General features: G+C 43.3%; 1 protein-coding gene across 4 annotated transcripts in view; it reads right to left on the bottom strand.

The window, feature by feature from the left end:
• Nucleotides 1-13,453, bottom strand: part of LOC122937770 (paired box protein Pax-5) — a 276,869-nt gene that overhangs the window by 18,910 nt on the left and 244,506 nt on the right. For all 4 annotated transcript variants that reach the window (XM_044292829.1, XM_044292822.1, XM_044292807.1 and 1 more), the window contains one exon: nt 1,088-1,174. In XM_044292829.1, coding sequence (XP_044148764.1) covers nt 1,088-1,174 — 87 coding nt within the window. The remainder of the gene's footprint in view (nt 1-1,087; nt 1,175-13,453) is intronic.

Below are 13,453 nucleotides of genomic sequence, written 5' to 3' on the forward strand. Positions count from 1 at the left end.
CATAAAAACCCCCATCCAGACTATTGTGTCTATGGTCCATGGGGCTGCTGTAAAGCAATGTTTTTAATGCTTTGTAAATGCTCAGGCAAGATGTCAGCCCCCATAATAATGTTCAGAAAATAATGTACAATCAGAAAATAAAAACAGATTTGAAAAAAAAAGGATATGTATCACTATCTGGTTTTAACTGGCAGAATAAATATAGGCAACACATTCCCTTTAAAACTAGTGCAAGGGAAATGTGGTACAGGGACCTATAGCAACAAAAAATGTAGCCTCTTTCAGTATCCAAAAGGGTTGTTTTCTCCTGTGTTTCCACTAATAAACTTCTAAATTGTGAATCTAATAAGAATTTCTACCTGAATATTACTCTTTACAATTTGATATTACATTAAACACTAATTTCCAAATACTTAAAACACCAACCTTGCCCACAGGTCCCTGGGGTCAAGGACTGGCGGTGGTCTCAGTGAAAGTAATTTTTTTAGTTTTACCAAACATCTTCCTTTAACATTGCTGTACACCATTAAATAACCACTGTGCATCCAGTACTATGCATGCTTGTGGTATTGCTTGTGTACTCAAAAATATTTCTCTTAATAATGGTACCCTCAAAATCAAGAGGATCATTTTGTGGTGGTATGGCCAATATATCATGGGTGATAACAGCCCTACAGAACTGTGCATGTAGTCATCAAATCCATGAAATCTGTATACATGTTTCAATAAAGTGACGTAGCAATACTTCAAACAATGGGATCAAGGGAAATACTAATAGGATATTATCTGTTGAGTTGGACATTTTCCTTGTCATTCACATGTTAAGGGTCATGTGTAAAGACTGGCATACTGAGTGCGGAGTATAGAAGAATGGGAAGCAGCATAGGGAGGACAATCATTTAAAACCATAAGTGTGGCCTACTTTATGGGTGGTATCTACAGTGCCAAAACATCTGTGCCTGTCGACTCCTGAGACATAAAATCCAGTTTACATATCTCCCAGTAAAGGATATTTTGCAATTCTATGGGACATCTACACATTCTAAAGTAAAGTGAATGCCATGGATGTTAAAAGTTTAATACAAACCTAGTAAACCAGGATTGGGAAATCTCCATGAATCGTTATATGATGAATACTGTGGATGGCTGTATGGGCTCCCAGAGAAATCACTCCCTGCAATGGGAACAACAAGAAAATTTGCTTTAAAAAAAGGCTTATTCAGATACATAAATCATACTAAGAATCATAAGATGATGTTGACATTAGTATTTAGTTTTGTATAGTATAAAACAAAGTACAGTATACATGATAAAAAACGCAGTAGTTGTCTTTCACGCATTATTGTCCATATACTACGAAAAAATATTATACATAAAAGAAAGGTGGAGAGAAATAAAACATAGCAGTAAATGCAATACATATGAAAAGGGAAGGAAGTTATTAACTGAAGAAATCAAGAGATTCTCAGAAAAGTAACCAAAAGGCTCCTGCTACAGTATCTCCAGAATTCAAAGAGAACTTAACAGCGTTTAATTCTGATGACCTATCCTCAGAATAGGTTATCAGTATCTGATCGTGAGGGTTCAACTTCCTGCACCCCAACTGATCAGATGTTTGAAGAGGCTGCAGGCCTCCGGTGAGTGCCGTGTGCTCCTCGCAGCTTACCAATGGCATCACCCTTCATTGGAAAGTGGCTGTGCTTGGTATTTCAATTTAGTATTAAAAACTCAGAAACCATCTTTAACAAAGTTTGTGAGTTTGGTTTTTAAGGTTATATACACACAGTCTTTGATAGGTTCTGCCTTCCACCATTCTTGTACTTGATCAAAAAATGCATGAGTGATAGATGCTGTGGATACACAGAGATTGAGATTCCCTCTCCATACACATAACATAAGGCAGCTGTCAGTGCAGTGATGAGGAAAGTAGACCTCTTTCAGTCAACCTCCAACCAGCCTTTGACATTTGGTTCAGTAAAATACACAAGTTTGTCTGTAGTAAGTCTGTCTCTCCACTGAGAATACAAATTTCCATGAGTATCCACCAAGTGTGTATATGGTCATGCAGTGTACGGTATTAGTAGATCTTTTAGACTCTACTCTTATCTGATTTTTCTTTTTTGAAGGACTAATCGTCACAAGCTACCTGGACACCCATCTCTTTAAGCCAACCTTGCCCATTAATCAGTATGAAAAGCTTCATATCAGGTTTGCTTTCTAATTAAAAATCATTTTGCATCAAAGAGGCAATAATTCTTGTAGAACATATTCATTTTTGACCCCAATAAATTACATTAGTGCAGAGATATGGTTTAGTTAGAGTTAGGGGCCTTTTATGATTGTTTAATATTAAATATGGAATAAAGAGACAAGTGGTTACTGATAATAAGTTGCAAAGATGTACAGTGATTGTTATTATCTCAGCAATCCTTGTCCTAAACGGGGTCCCCTATCTAATCACAGATTCACAAAAATACTAAGCGAATGTACCTATCAACATTTTTGGATTGTGATGAAAACTTATATGAGACATTGTACTTACATATACATGTGTTGTGTGTGTGGTTAGGGTCATCTGTGTGTGGTTAGGGTCTTTTGTGTTTTTACTTGACAAGATTACATTTTTTATAACAAGATTAGTCTTGGTGCAAAGCAGAGCAAAAGAATTATCCCTTTCAACCCTAAACACTTCCACATGGACATCATTCTAGACAGGCTTGTGTTTCACTGTTCGATCTCCTTTTTACTTCTGTACCAAATTTCCCCTCACTGACTGCTTCTGCAAACACACATTTCTAGCTGTCTCTGGGGATACTCGATTGCCTGACAAGCTGAGGCCTTCAATTCTCTAGTTTTTATGCTTGAGTAGTCAGCTGTCAGCCTTATGTAGTACAGGCTAGCCAAAGGCTTAAGAAGCATTCGGCACCAAAAACTAGGTAATTCTGCCTACATACCTCCCTTCCTCCCATACACTCACTGTTCAGTGCATCTAATCAATGTGAGGTGTGTAAGGGATGGACAGGGACTACAGAGTTAATGGCTGACTGTCTATACTGTAGTAAAGTATATAAAATACAGTATAAACAAGACAAAGATGACAACACCGTGTGATGGCAACTTGCTATTTATCTGGATTAGGCCTTTGATTTTATTCTACTGTACATTAAATCATACTCAAGACATAAAAACCTACAATTATAATTAGAGATGAGCGAATTTTAGAAAAGTTTGATTCGACGGATTTGCAGAATTTTACCAAAAATTTGCTTTGTGACAAATTACTTAGTCACAGAGTGCATTTTTTTGTAAGTAGCAGGTGCAATGACAGGGAGCTGCGATAGCGCTGCTCCCCATCATTGTACCCCTCAGATGCCGGGTTCATACATGATCGCGGTATCTGAGTGTAAAAACTGTGTAAAATTAACATTTAAGAAAATGTAAATGAAATCAAACTTACTGCCTCCATTTGCTCGCAACAGGCCAACCGCCGCCATCTTGCTTGAAGGTCTGGCGCAAAATCTCAAACGGCGCGAGATAACATGATCACTCTGGCTGGCGTGGTGACATCATACGTCACCATGCGCGGGATTTCGGCCGAGATCTTCAATCAAGATGGCGGCTGGTGGCCCATCGCAAGCAAATAGAGGAGGTAAGTATACATTTGGTTTTTTACACTATTTCAGGTTAAATCAATTCGCTGACACGAAGCACAAGGAAATTCGGCTTCGAGGCGAATCAAATTTATCCTGAAATTCGGATCGAATTCCACTTCATAGGATTCGATTAGCTCATCTCTAATTATAATGTTCATGATTACAGATACAATTGAACAAAACTCAGTGATAAGCTATGGAAGCTAACATATGTTCCACAGGGTATATAGAACTAAAACTCAACCTTTTTTGGATAATATAAAATGTTCTTAACATTTAAGTGAAATTTTTAATGATGGCTTCCGTGGAATATTAATGGAAAACTTCATTTTAGAATGATTTTGGAACGTGGACTATAAGATAAGAATGTATCATACAGTGTCTAACGCAATGGTTTGGACCCTCACAACAATGTTTCTCCCATTAGGCTGTATGCCAGGGGTGCCCAACCAGTGGCTCTTGAGCCGCATGCGGCTCCTTGCTTTCTCAAGTGAGGCTCTAGCTGTGGAGCCAGGAAGCAGTCAGACCGGCTCACTCTGCACCCCATGCTCAGATCTCTTTTCCTGATCGTTGCTACTTTGCAGCTCCAGCTCACTCTCCACTACGTCCTGATGCACACAGTGTGAGAACATAGTACGTGGAGACACGCACTATGACCTGACGTTGTGCTCATCAGGTCACAGTGGAGAGCGTGTCAGACCTGCAGAGTAGCAGGTGCCCGAGCAGGAGCCCAGTGCCTGATCAGAAGAGGGGGAAGAGATTTTTTTAAATGATAAAACTGAGTATGGGGCTCTGTTCGAAGCATGGGAGGTTCTAATCTGAGCATGATGGGGGTCCTGATCTGGGCAATGGAGGTCTAATCTGAGCATGGGGGGCCTAGGGTCCTAATCTGAGCAATGGGGGTCTCATCTGAGCATGGGGGGTCTCATCTGAGCATGGGGGTCTCATCTGAGCATGAGGGTGAAGAGCTGAGCATGGTGTTTCAGATTTTAGCATGGGGCAGATATGAGCATGGGGGGTCTTGTTTGAGCATGGGTTGGTCAGGTCTGAGCATGGGGGTTCAATTCTTAGAAGGGGGGAGATCTGAGCATGGGGGGGATCTGAGCATGGGGAGGAAGATTTGAGCATGGGGGGAGATCTGAGCATTATTGGGGGAGATCTGATTTGGGAGTCTGATTTGTGTTGTCTGATCCGAGCATTGGGGGTCTGATTTGGAGGTCTGATGAGGTTTAGAGATCTTATTTATGTCAGATGAGGATTGGGGATCTGATTTAGGAGTCTGATCTGAGGTCTGATTAAAAATATATATTTTCTTTTCTTCTCTGCTAATGAAAAATACGAAAAAAAATTTTTTATCAGACCTCAGATCAGATGAAAAATATTTTTTTTCTCTTTCTCTTATTTTTCTTTGTTAAAACCTAGGTGCATCTTGTAGGGTGAAAAATATGGTGACTCATGTGTAAATGTATAGCTTGTGGCTCCTGGCAGTCATACGTTTTTGTGGGGGGGCTCTTTGTGTCTCTAAGGTTAGCCAGCCCTGCTGTATACAAATACCACATTACAGATCAATGAAGTAAGGATTCATAATATGGCAACCAAAATGTACATTTGTCCATACTGTATATCTATTTGCTTCCAATGTCATTAAGATGACAAAAAGGTTTCTTCTCATTGACAAGAAATAGATGGGAACAAAAATTTTAGCATTTTCCATCAAATCCAACATTACTAAGGCATTCAGTTTTCACCCTTTGAAGAAATGCTTCTTGGGAGGACACAGTGCCGCATGATTGCACAGAGAGTGCCAACAGATGTGTAATATGGAATTGTACAAATTCTATGGCTGCCACGTATGCTCTGTGTATACATTAGTAGTGTTGATCAAGCACCAAAGTGCTGGGGTGCTCGGGTGCTCTGGCCGAACAAATCGGGATGCTCGGGTGCTCGGTATAATGGAAGTCAATGGGAGAACCCGAGCATTAAACCAGGCACCCCCTGCTCTGAAGAGGGGAGGGTGTCTGGTTCATAGGAAAAGGTCAGAAATTGATGGAAAAAACCACCAAAATCGTTCTGGAACAGCATGGGGAGGATGTCTGGATGCATCTTGGACTCCCAGGTCACTGCTAAGAACGATGTTGTCCGGGTAGTACGCAACTTTTACAGATGCACCAAATCGAAGATAAAATCGATTTCAGAGGAAAAATTGTTAGGAAACATTCTTTTCTGTATATTTACTTGTATATAAAGTGCAAGTGCTGTAAAAAATTACAAGCAAGAGGCACTCCGATACAACCCGTATATTACATAAAGAAGGGCCTTATTCACATTGTGGTACAATTGTTCATGTAGTGGGACTCCAAAACTCATAAAGCCTATGCACTAAGTGAAAGGGCTGCCACAAATTACAAGGAACCGGCACTCCAATACACCCTTTCTTACACATAAAGGAGGGCATCATAATCACCCTTGAAAAATTCTGATTGATGTCCTGCTGGTGACCCTCTAAAACATTTGGAGCAAGGGCCTGCTGATCTGACCATCTAAAACATTAGGGGTGAGGACCTGTTGCTGTGCTGACCCTCTAAAACATTATGGTTGAGTGCATGCTGCTTAGCTGACCATTGAAAAAATGTAACGTGTTCAAAGCAGGCCGGGTCGCCTGAATACTTCAACTAGGAATAATGGAATAGGACTCCTGTTCTATTTTGTTGGTTTTCGGAACTGGGGCAATGATTAAGAGGGATGGCCGGGGGCATCCATACTGCGCCGCTAAAGGTGAAATTCTTGGACCAGTACAAGACGAACCAAAGCGAATGCATTTGCTAAGAATGTTTCATTAATCAAAAACTAAAGTCGGAGTTTCGAAGACGATCAGATACCGTCGTAGTTCCGACCATAAATGATGCCGACCGGCGATCTGGCGGCATTATTACCATGACCCGCCGAAGCAGCTTCCGGGAAACCAAAGTTGGGTTCCGGGGGGAGTATTGTTGCAAAACTGAAACTTAAAAGAAATTGACGGGAGTGCACCACCAAGAGTGGAGCCTGCAGCTTAATTTGACTCAACATGGGAAACCTCACCCGGCCGGACACGGAAAGGATTGACAGATTGATAGCTCTTTCTCGATTCTGTGGGTGGTGGTGCATGGACGTTCTTAGTTGGTGGAACGATTTGTCTGGTTAATTCCTATAACGAACAAGACTCCTCCGTGATATCTAGTTACGCAACCGCGGCAGTGAGGATTGTGTTGACCAGACTCTTGGATAGCGAGACTGGACTTGTAGGTGAGGGCCTGCTGGTGAGCTGACCCTCTAAAAAATTATATGCGAGGGCCTGCAGGTGAGTTGACCCTGTAAAAGATTAAAGGTGAGGGCCTGCTGGTAAGCTGACCCTGTAAAAGATTGTAGGTGTAGGCCTGCTGGTGAGCTGACCCTCTAAAAAAAAATATGCGAGGGCCTGCTGGTGAGCTGACTCTGTAAAACATCATATGCAAGGGCCTGTTGGTGAGCTGACCCTGTAAAAGATTTACAGTGCAGGCCTGCTGGTGAGCTGACCCAGTAAAAGATTTTAGGTGCGAGCCTGCTGGTGAGCTGACCATGTAAAAGATTGTAGGTGAGGGCCTGCTAGTGAGCTGACCCTCTAAAAGGTTGTAGGTGAGGGCCTGCAGCTGAAATTACCCTCTAAAAAATTATATGCAAGGGCCTTCAGGTGAGCTGACCCTGTAAAAGATTGTAGGTGAAGGCCTGCTGGTAAGCTGACCCTGTAAAACATTATATGCGAGGGCCTGTTGAAGAGCTGACCCTGTAAAAGCGGAACCTCTAAAAAATTATATGCGACCCTGTAAAAGATTGTAGGTGAAGGCCTGCTGGTGAGCTGACCCTATAAAACATTGTAGGTGAGGGCCTGCTGGTGAGCTGACCCTCAAAAAAATGTATATACGAAGGCCTGCTGGTGAGCTGACCCTCTAAAAAATTATATGTGAGGGCCTGCAGCTGAGCTGACCCTGTAAAACATTATATGCGAAGGGAATATATGCGAGGGCATTATATGTGACAAATAAGCATGTTTATATGATGGAAAAGGAGGAGGAGGATGAGAAAAGGAAGATTCAACCATATACTTTTGTTTGTGGTGGAAGGGGTGCATGGGAAGACAGTGTACTTAGTACATTATAAACAACACATTTAAAGTGTTCATCAGCTTTCCTCTGGTGGAGTCGAGAAGTCATGGTCAATCCAGGACTTGTTCATTTTTATAAGAGTCAACCTGTCAGCATTTTCAGTTGACAGGCAGATACACTTATATGTTATAATACTACCAGCAGCATTAAATACCCGTTAAGACAAAACGCTGGGGCAGGGCAGGCCCTCACCTCCAAGGCATAGAGGGCCAGTTTGTGTCACGTGTCCAGCTTGGACACCCAGTAGTTGTAAGGCACTGAGCGATCATTGAGGACACTGACACGGTCTGCTATGTACTCCTTCACTATCTTCCAAAATTTTTCTTTCCTTGTGACACTAGGCCAAGCATCAGGGTAAGGGTGCTGGCGGGGTGTCATGAAACTGTCCCAGGCTTTGGAGAGTGCTGCCCTTACTCTGTCGGAACTGCTGTATGTGTTCCCCTTGTCTCCCCTCCTCGGTTGCCCAAGGAACTACGGACTCTGCCGCCAGCGTTGTCAGATGGATATTTTTGGAACAATTTTTCAACAAGGATCTTCTGATATTGCACAGTTTTGCTCCTCCTCTCCTACAAAGGAATGAGAGATGAGAAGTTATCTTCGTAGCAGGGGTCGAAAAGGGTGAACAACCAGTAATCCGTGTTGTTTAAAATGGTTATAACGCGCGGGTTCCTGGAAAGGCAGCCTAATATGAGGTCAGCCATGTGTACCAGAATACCAACAGGCAAGACTTCGCTGTCGTAATCAGGAGGATCACTTTTAATCTCCTCATCCTCTACCTCCTCTTCTGCCCACCCACGCTGAACAGATGGACATAAACGACCAGGGGTACTACCCTATGTAGTGGAGGCAACCGTCTCCTGCTCCTCCTCCACCTCCTCCTCCTATTCATCGCCCAATTCGCGCTGAGAAGACAAACTGAGCGTGGTCTGCCTATCACCCTGTGTAATGTCTTCCTCCATTTCCAACTCTGCTACATGCAAAGCTTCATCCTTAATTGTGAGCAGGCACAGAAGTGGGATGGATACGTTGATAATTGCGTTATCGCCGCTAACCATCTGTGTTGATTCCTCAAAGTTTCTTAAAATCTCACAGAGGTCAGACATTCATGCCCACTCCTCGCTTGTGAAGAGTGGAAGCTGACTGGAAAGGCGACAACCACATTGCAGCTGGTATTCCAATACTGCCCTCTGCTGCTCAAAAAGCCTGGACAACATGTGGAACGTGGAGTTCCAGCGCGTGCTCACGTCGCACAACAGCCGGTAAGCTGGCAATTTCAAGCGCTGCTGCAGCGTTGACAGACCGGCTGAAGCTGTTGATGACTTGTGGAAATGTGTACACATGCGGCGCACCTTCACCATTAGCTCAGGCAAATTGGAGTAGGTTTTGAGAAACCACTGAGACACTAAGTTTAAGAAGTGCTCGAAAGCCGCCACCAAGTTACAGCCATTATCAGACACAACCATGCCTGGTTATAGGTTGAGTGGCGAGAGCAACAGCTCAGTCTGGTCTTTTATCCCCTTCCACAGCTCTCCGGTGGTGTGCTGTTTATCCCCTAAGCATATTGCCAAGACTCATTATGGTGGGAGGAAGGAGGATCAGGGTGAGGATTGTGTTGAGCAGACTCTTGAAACAGGACTTGGTGGAAGACAGGGTGGTGCTTAATCTGGAAGCATTATCTGCTGCAATCCAACCGACCACCTGGTCGCACTGGTCTGACTTCAAGAGTGGTGTCCTGCGCCACCCTGCAAACTGGGACATGAAGCTCGGTATTGCGGATGATTGTTTTTCTTGTGCTCTGGCAGCAGGCACCGTTTCACCGTGCCCAGGGCCAAGGCCTCTGCGTGCACCATCAGCATTACAGCCACTGCCCCAGACCTTACTGCTCGCCTTCTTTATATTAAATGTTATATATGATTGAAAGTCTGTCACATGTACAGTAGCGTAGGATTTGGAAGGTATTTGGGATGTGGAAACGTCACACAGGAAATATCCCAATGATAATATCAATGCTGTAGCCAGCAGCTAATAAAAAATTACAGGGAATGTCACAGGTATTTGGGATGAGGTACCACCGGTAATGTCCGCAGCGTGTATGCAAAAAAAGTACACTGTATGTCACAGATACATTTTTGAAGCACACACGTTACACTGCAGATGTGGCCCTGGTAATGTTTATTGAAAAAGTACACTGTATGTCACAGATACAATTTTTAACCGCACACGTTACACTGGAGATGTGGCGCAGACAGCTAATGTCACTGTCCGCAGCAGACACCGTCTACGGAAAAAGTACACTAGATGCCACAGATATTTTTGGGATGCGCACACTTTACACAGCAGATGTGGCACAGCTAATGTCACTATCCACAGCGGACACCGTCTACGGAAAAAGTACACTGGATGTCACAGATAATTTTTTTCAGCGCACACGTTAAACTGCAGATGTGGCACTGGTTATGTCACTGTCATAAGCGGACACCGTCTATTGAAAAAGTACACTGTATGTTACAGATATTTTTTGGATGAGCACACTTTAGACAGGAGATGTGGCGCAGCTAATCTCACTGTCCACAGCGGACACTGTCTATGGAAAACGTACACTGGATGTCACAGATATTTTTTGGATGCACACACTTTACACAGCAGATGTGGTGTAGCTTATGTCACTGTCCGCAGCGGACACCGTCTACAAAAAAAGTACACTGGACGTCACAGATATTTTTGGGATGCGCACACTTTACACTGGAGATATGGCGCAGCTTATGTCACTGTCCTGCAGCGGACACCGTCTATGGAAAACGTACACTGTATGTCGCAGATAAATCTTTTCAGCGCACATGTTACACTGCAGATGTGGCACTAGTTATGCCACTGTCCGCAGCGGACAGTGACATAAGGTCACTGTCCACAGCAGACACCATCTACGGAAAAAGTACACTGGATGCCACAGATAAATTTTTTCAGCACACATGTTACACTGCAGATGTGGCACGGATTATGTCACTGTTCGCAGCGGACAACGTCTACTGAAAAAGTACACTGGATGTCACAGATATTTTTGGAATGCGCACTCTTTACACTGGAGATGTGGTGCAGCTAATTTTACTGTCCGCATAGGACACCGTCTACGGAAAAAGTACACTGGATGTCACAGATATTTTTTGGATGCGCACACTTTACACTGAAGATGCGGCGCAGCTAAGGTCACTGTCCACAGCAGACACCATCTATGGAAAAAGTACACTGGATGCCACAGATAAATTTTTTCAGCACACATGTTACACTGCAGATGTGGCACGGATTATGTCACTGTTCGCAGCGGACAACGTCTACTGAAAAAGTACACTGGATGTCACAGATATTTTTGGGATGCGCACACTTTACACTGGAGATGTGGCGCAGCTAATGTCACTGTCCGCAGCGGACAACGTCTACGGAAAAAGTACACTGGATGCCACAGATAAAAAAAATTGTGCGCATGTTACACTGCAGATGTGGCACGGATTATGTCACTGTTCGCAACGGACAACGTCTACGGAAAAAGTACACTGGATGTCACAGATATTTTTGGGATGCGCACACTTTACACTGGAGATGTGGCACAGCTAATATTACTGTCCACAGCTGACACCGTCTACGGAAAAAGGACACTGGATGTTGCAGATATTTTTGGGATGCGCACACTTTACACTCGAGATGTGGCCCAGCTAATATCACTGTCCGCAGCGGATACCGTCTACGTAAAAAGTACACTGGATGTCACTGATTTTTTTGGGGGATGCGCACACTTTACACTGGAGATGTGGCGCAGCTAATGCTGCTGTCTGCAGTGGCCTAACTATTGTACGCTATTTAGAGCAGGATGCGCTAAAAATTGATATTGCTGCCGCACACAATAGTCCTTAAAAGGACTTTTGGGTCTCTGAAAAGTTTTGGTGGTAAAAATATTCTTAAATCACTCCCTACACTGTCTGTCCCTTTCTCAGCACAGCTCTCCCTGACTAACAATGAGCCGAACCTGCAGCATTGGGTGCTATATAGCACCCGATGACGAGTTCCAGCCAGCCAATCACTGTAATGCCAGCAGCCAACATGGCTACAGCATTACAGTGAGGGCAGTACTTAGCTGCACGTTTATTGGCTGCGTAGCAGCCAAGAAACGTGCAGGGCAGAGACTCGAGCATTGCACTCGAGCACATGTGGTATTCAGCCGAATGCCGCCATGTGCCGAGCATCGAGATGCTCAAGCTGAACTGGTGTTCGGCCGAGCATGCTCGATAATCACTATACATTAGGCTTATTTAATAGGTCAAAATATTAGAAGAAATAGAAGTTAGCATTGTTCCTGTTTCTATGCTCTGTGTCTACAGAATATTCTGTAATACAGTGCTGTTACAGTGGACAGTAATTAGTTATATTAGAATCTCATGAATCTACAAGTGGATTAGAACCAGAAATATATAGCAGAATTCAATAAGAAATTCTGAATGGCAAAGTGAAATGATGTTATGTATATTCAATGTGATGGTTTCCCCACAAATGTAGTTACCTCTGTAATAGAAGCAGATGTGGATTCATTGTGATTTTCACCCTTTAACCCCCTATACAGGGATCTGGACTCTGCTGCAGGGGAACCACCAGAGTACTCTATGTTCAGGGACTGCTCACAGTGGTCAAGAGACACTGGTGCAGAGCATTAAAGGATCAGGCAAAAAGTTCAGGGCAGCCAGAGTTTGTACAATCTGGGAAAATGGACCAATGGTTGGGGCGAGCAGCAAGAGTCAACAAGAGAGTGAGGCAGAAGTCGGGTAGCAAAGGGTCAAATCCAGTAAACAGGCAGAGGTCAGGCATTGGAGATCAGGATGTAATATAACGCACCTTTGCAGGGAACTAACAAGCTAGAACACCAATTGTTCAGACATCCTCCCACAGGGGATGGTACCTTAGTTACCCAGGAAAGGCTCAGTCATCGACTGGCAGATTATGACACATGCAGGTCCTTAAAAGCAGCATGCCATATAGGCAGAGAGCAGCACTGTGGGCAAGGAGTAGGCCTCAACCTGAGTGGAGGGCCGGAGCAGTACTATTCCCTCAGCCTTGCCTAACTGGAAGGAGTAGAGAGATACCAACAGCAGCGAGACAGATGAGCATTCCGGCGGCCGTTCCCACAGGGTGCAGGGAGATAATGATTGGTATGGACCACCAGAGTAACAACCCAAGAGGAAGGTGCAGTTCAAACCAGTAATGCAAATGGAGCATAAGCATCCTCTATTATTCATGGACTCTCCATATTTTTATGAATTATTATTGGACATCTCATTATTTATTATATGAGTTTGCAATTTTTAAATGTATTTATGTATTTTTGTCATTCATTTATGGGATTTTTAATACCAAATCATGATCAGTCTGTATAGTAGCACTTTGATAACAAGTTGATATTTATGGCAAACTACTGGAAGGCCATATTGTACCTGATCATGGGAGAATACCACAGTGCAATCTCATTAGTCTAATGTTTAAGCCCTTTTTATATATCTTTTGTTTATTTTTTATGTGTAACCTGGTTTGACTGAATAAGAATCACATTTATTTTTAGTAATTATTCATTGCGGGTAT

Source organism: Bufo gargarizans, chromosome 1 (genome assembly GCF_014858855.1).
Source record: "Bufo gargarizans isolate SCDJY-AF-19 chromosome 1, ASM1485885v1, whole genome shotgun sequence".
Lineage (NCBI taxonomy): Eukaryota > Metazoa > Chordata > Amphibia > Anura > Bufonidae > Bufo > Bufo gargarizans.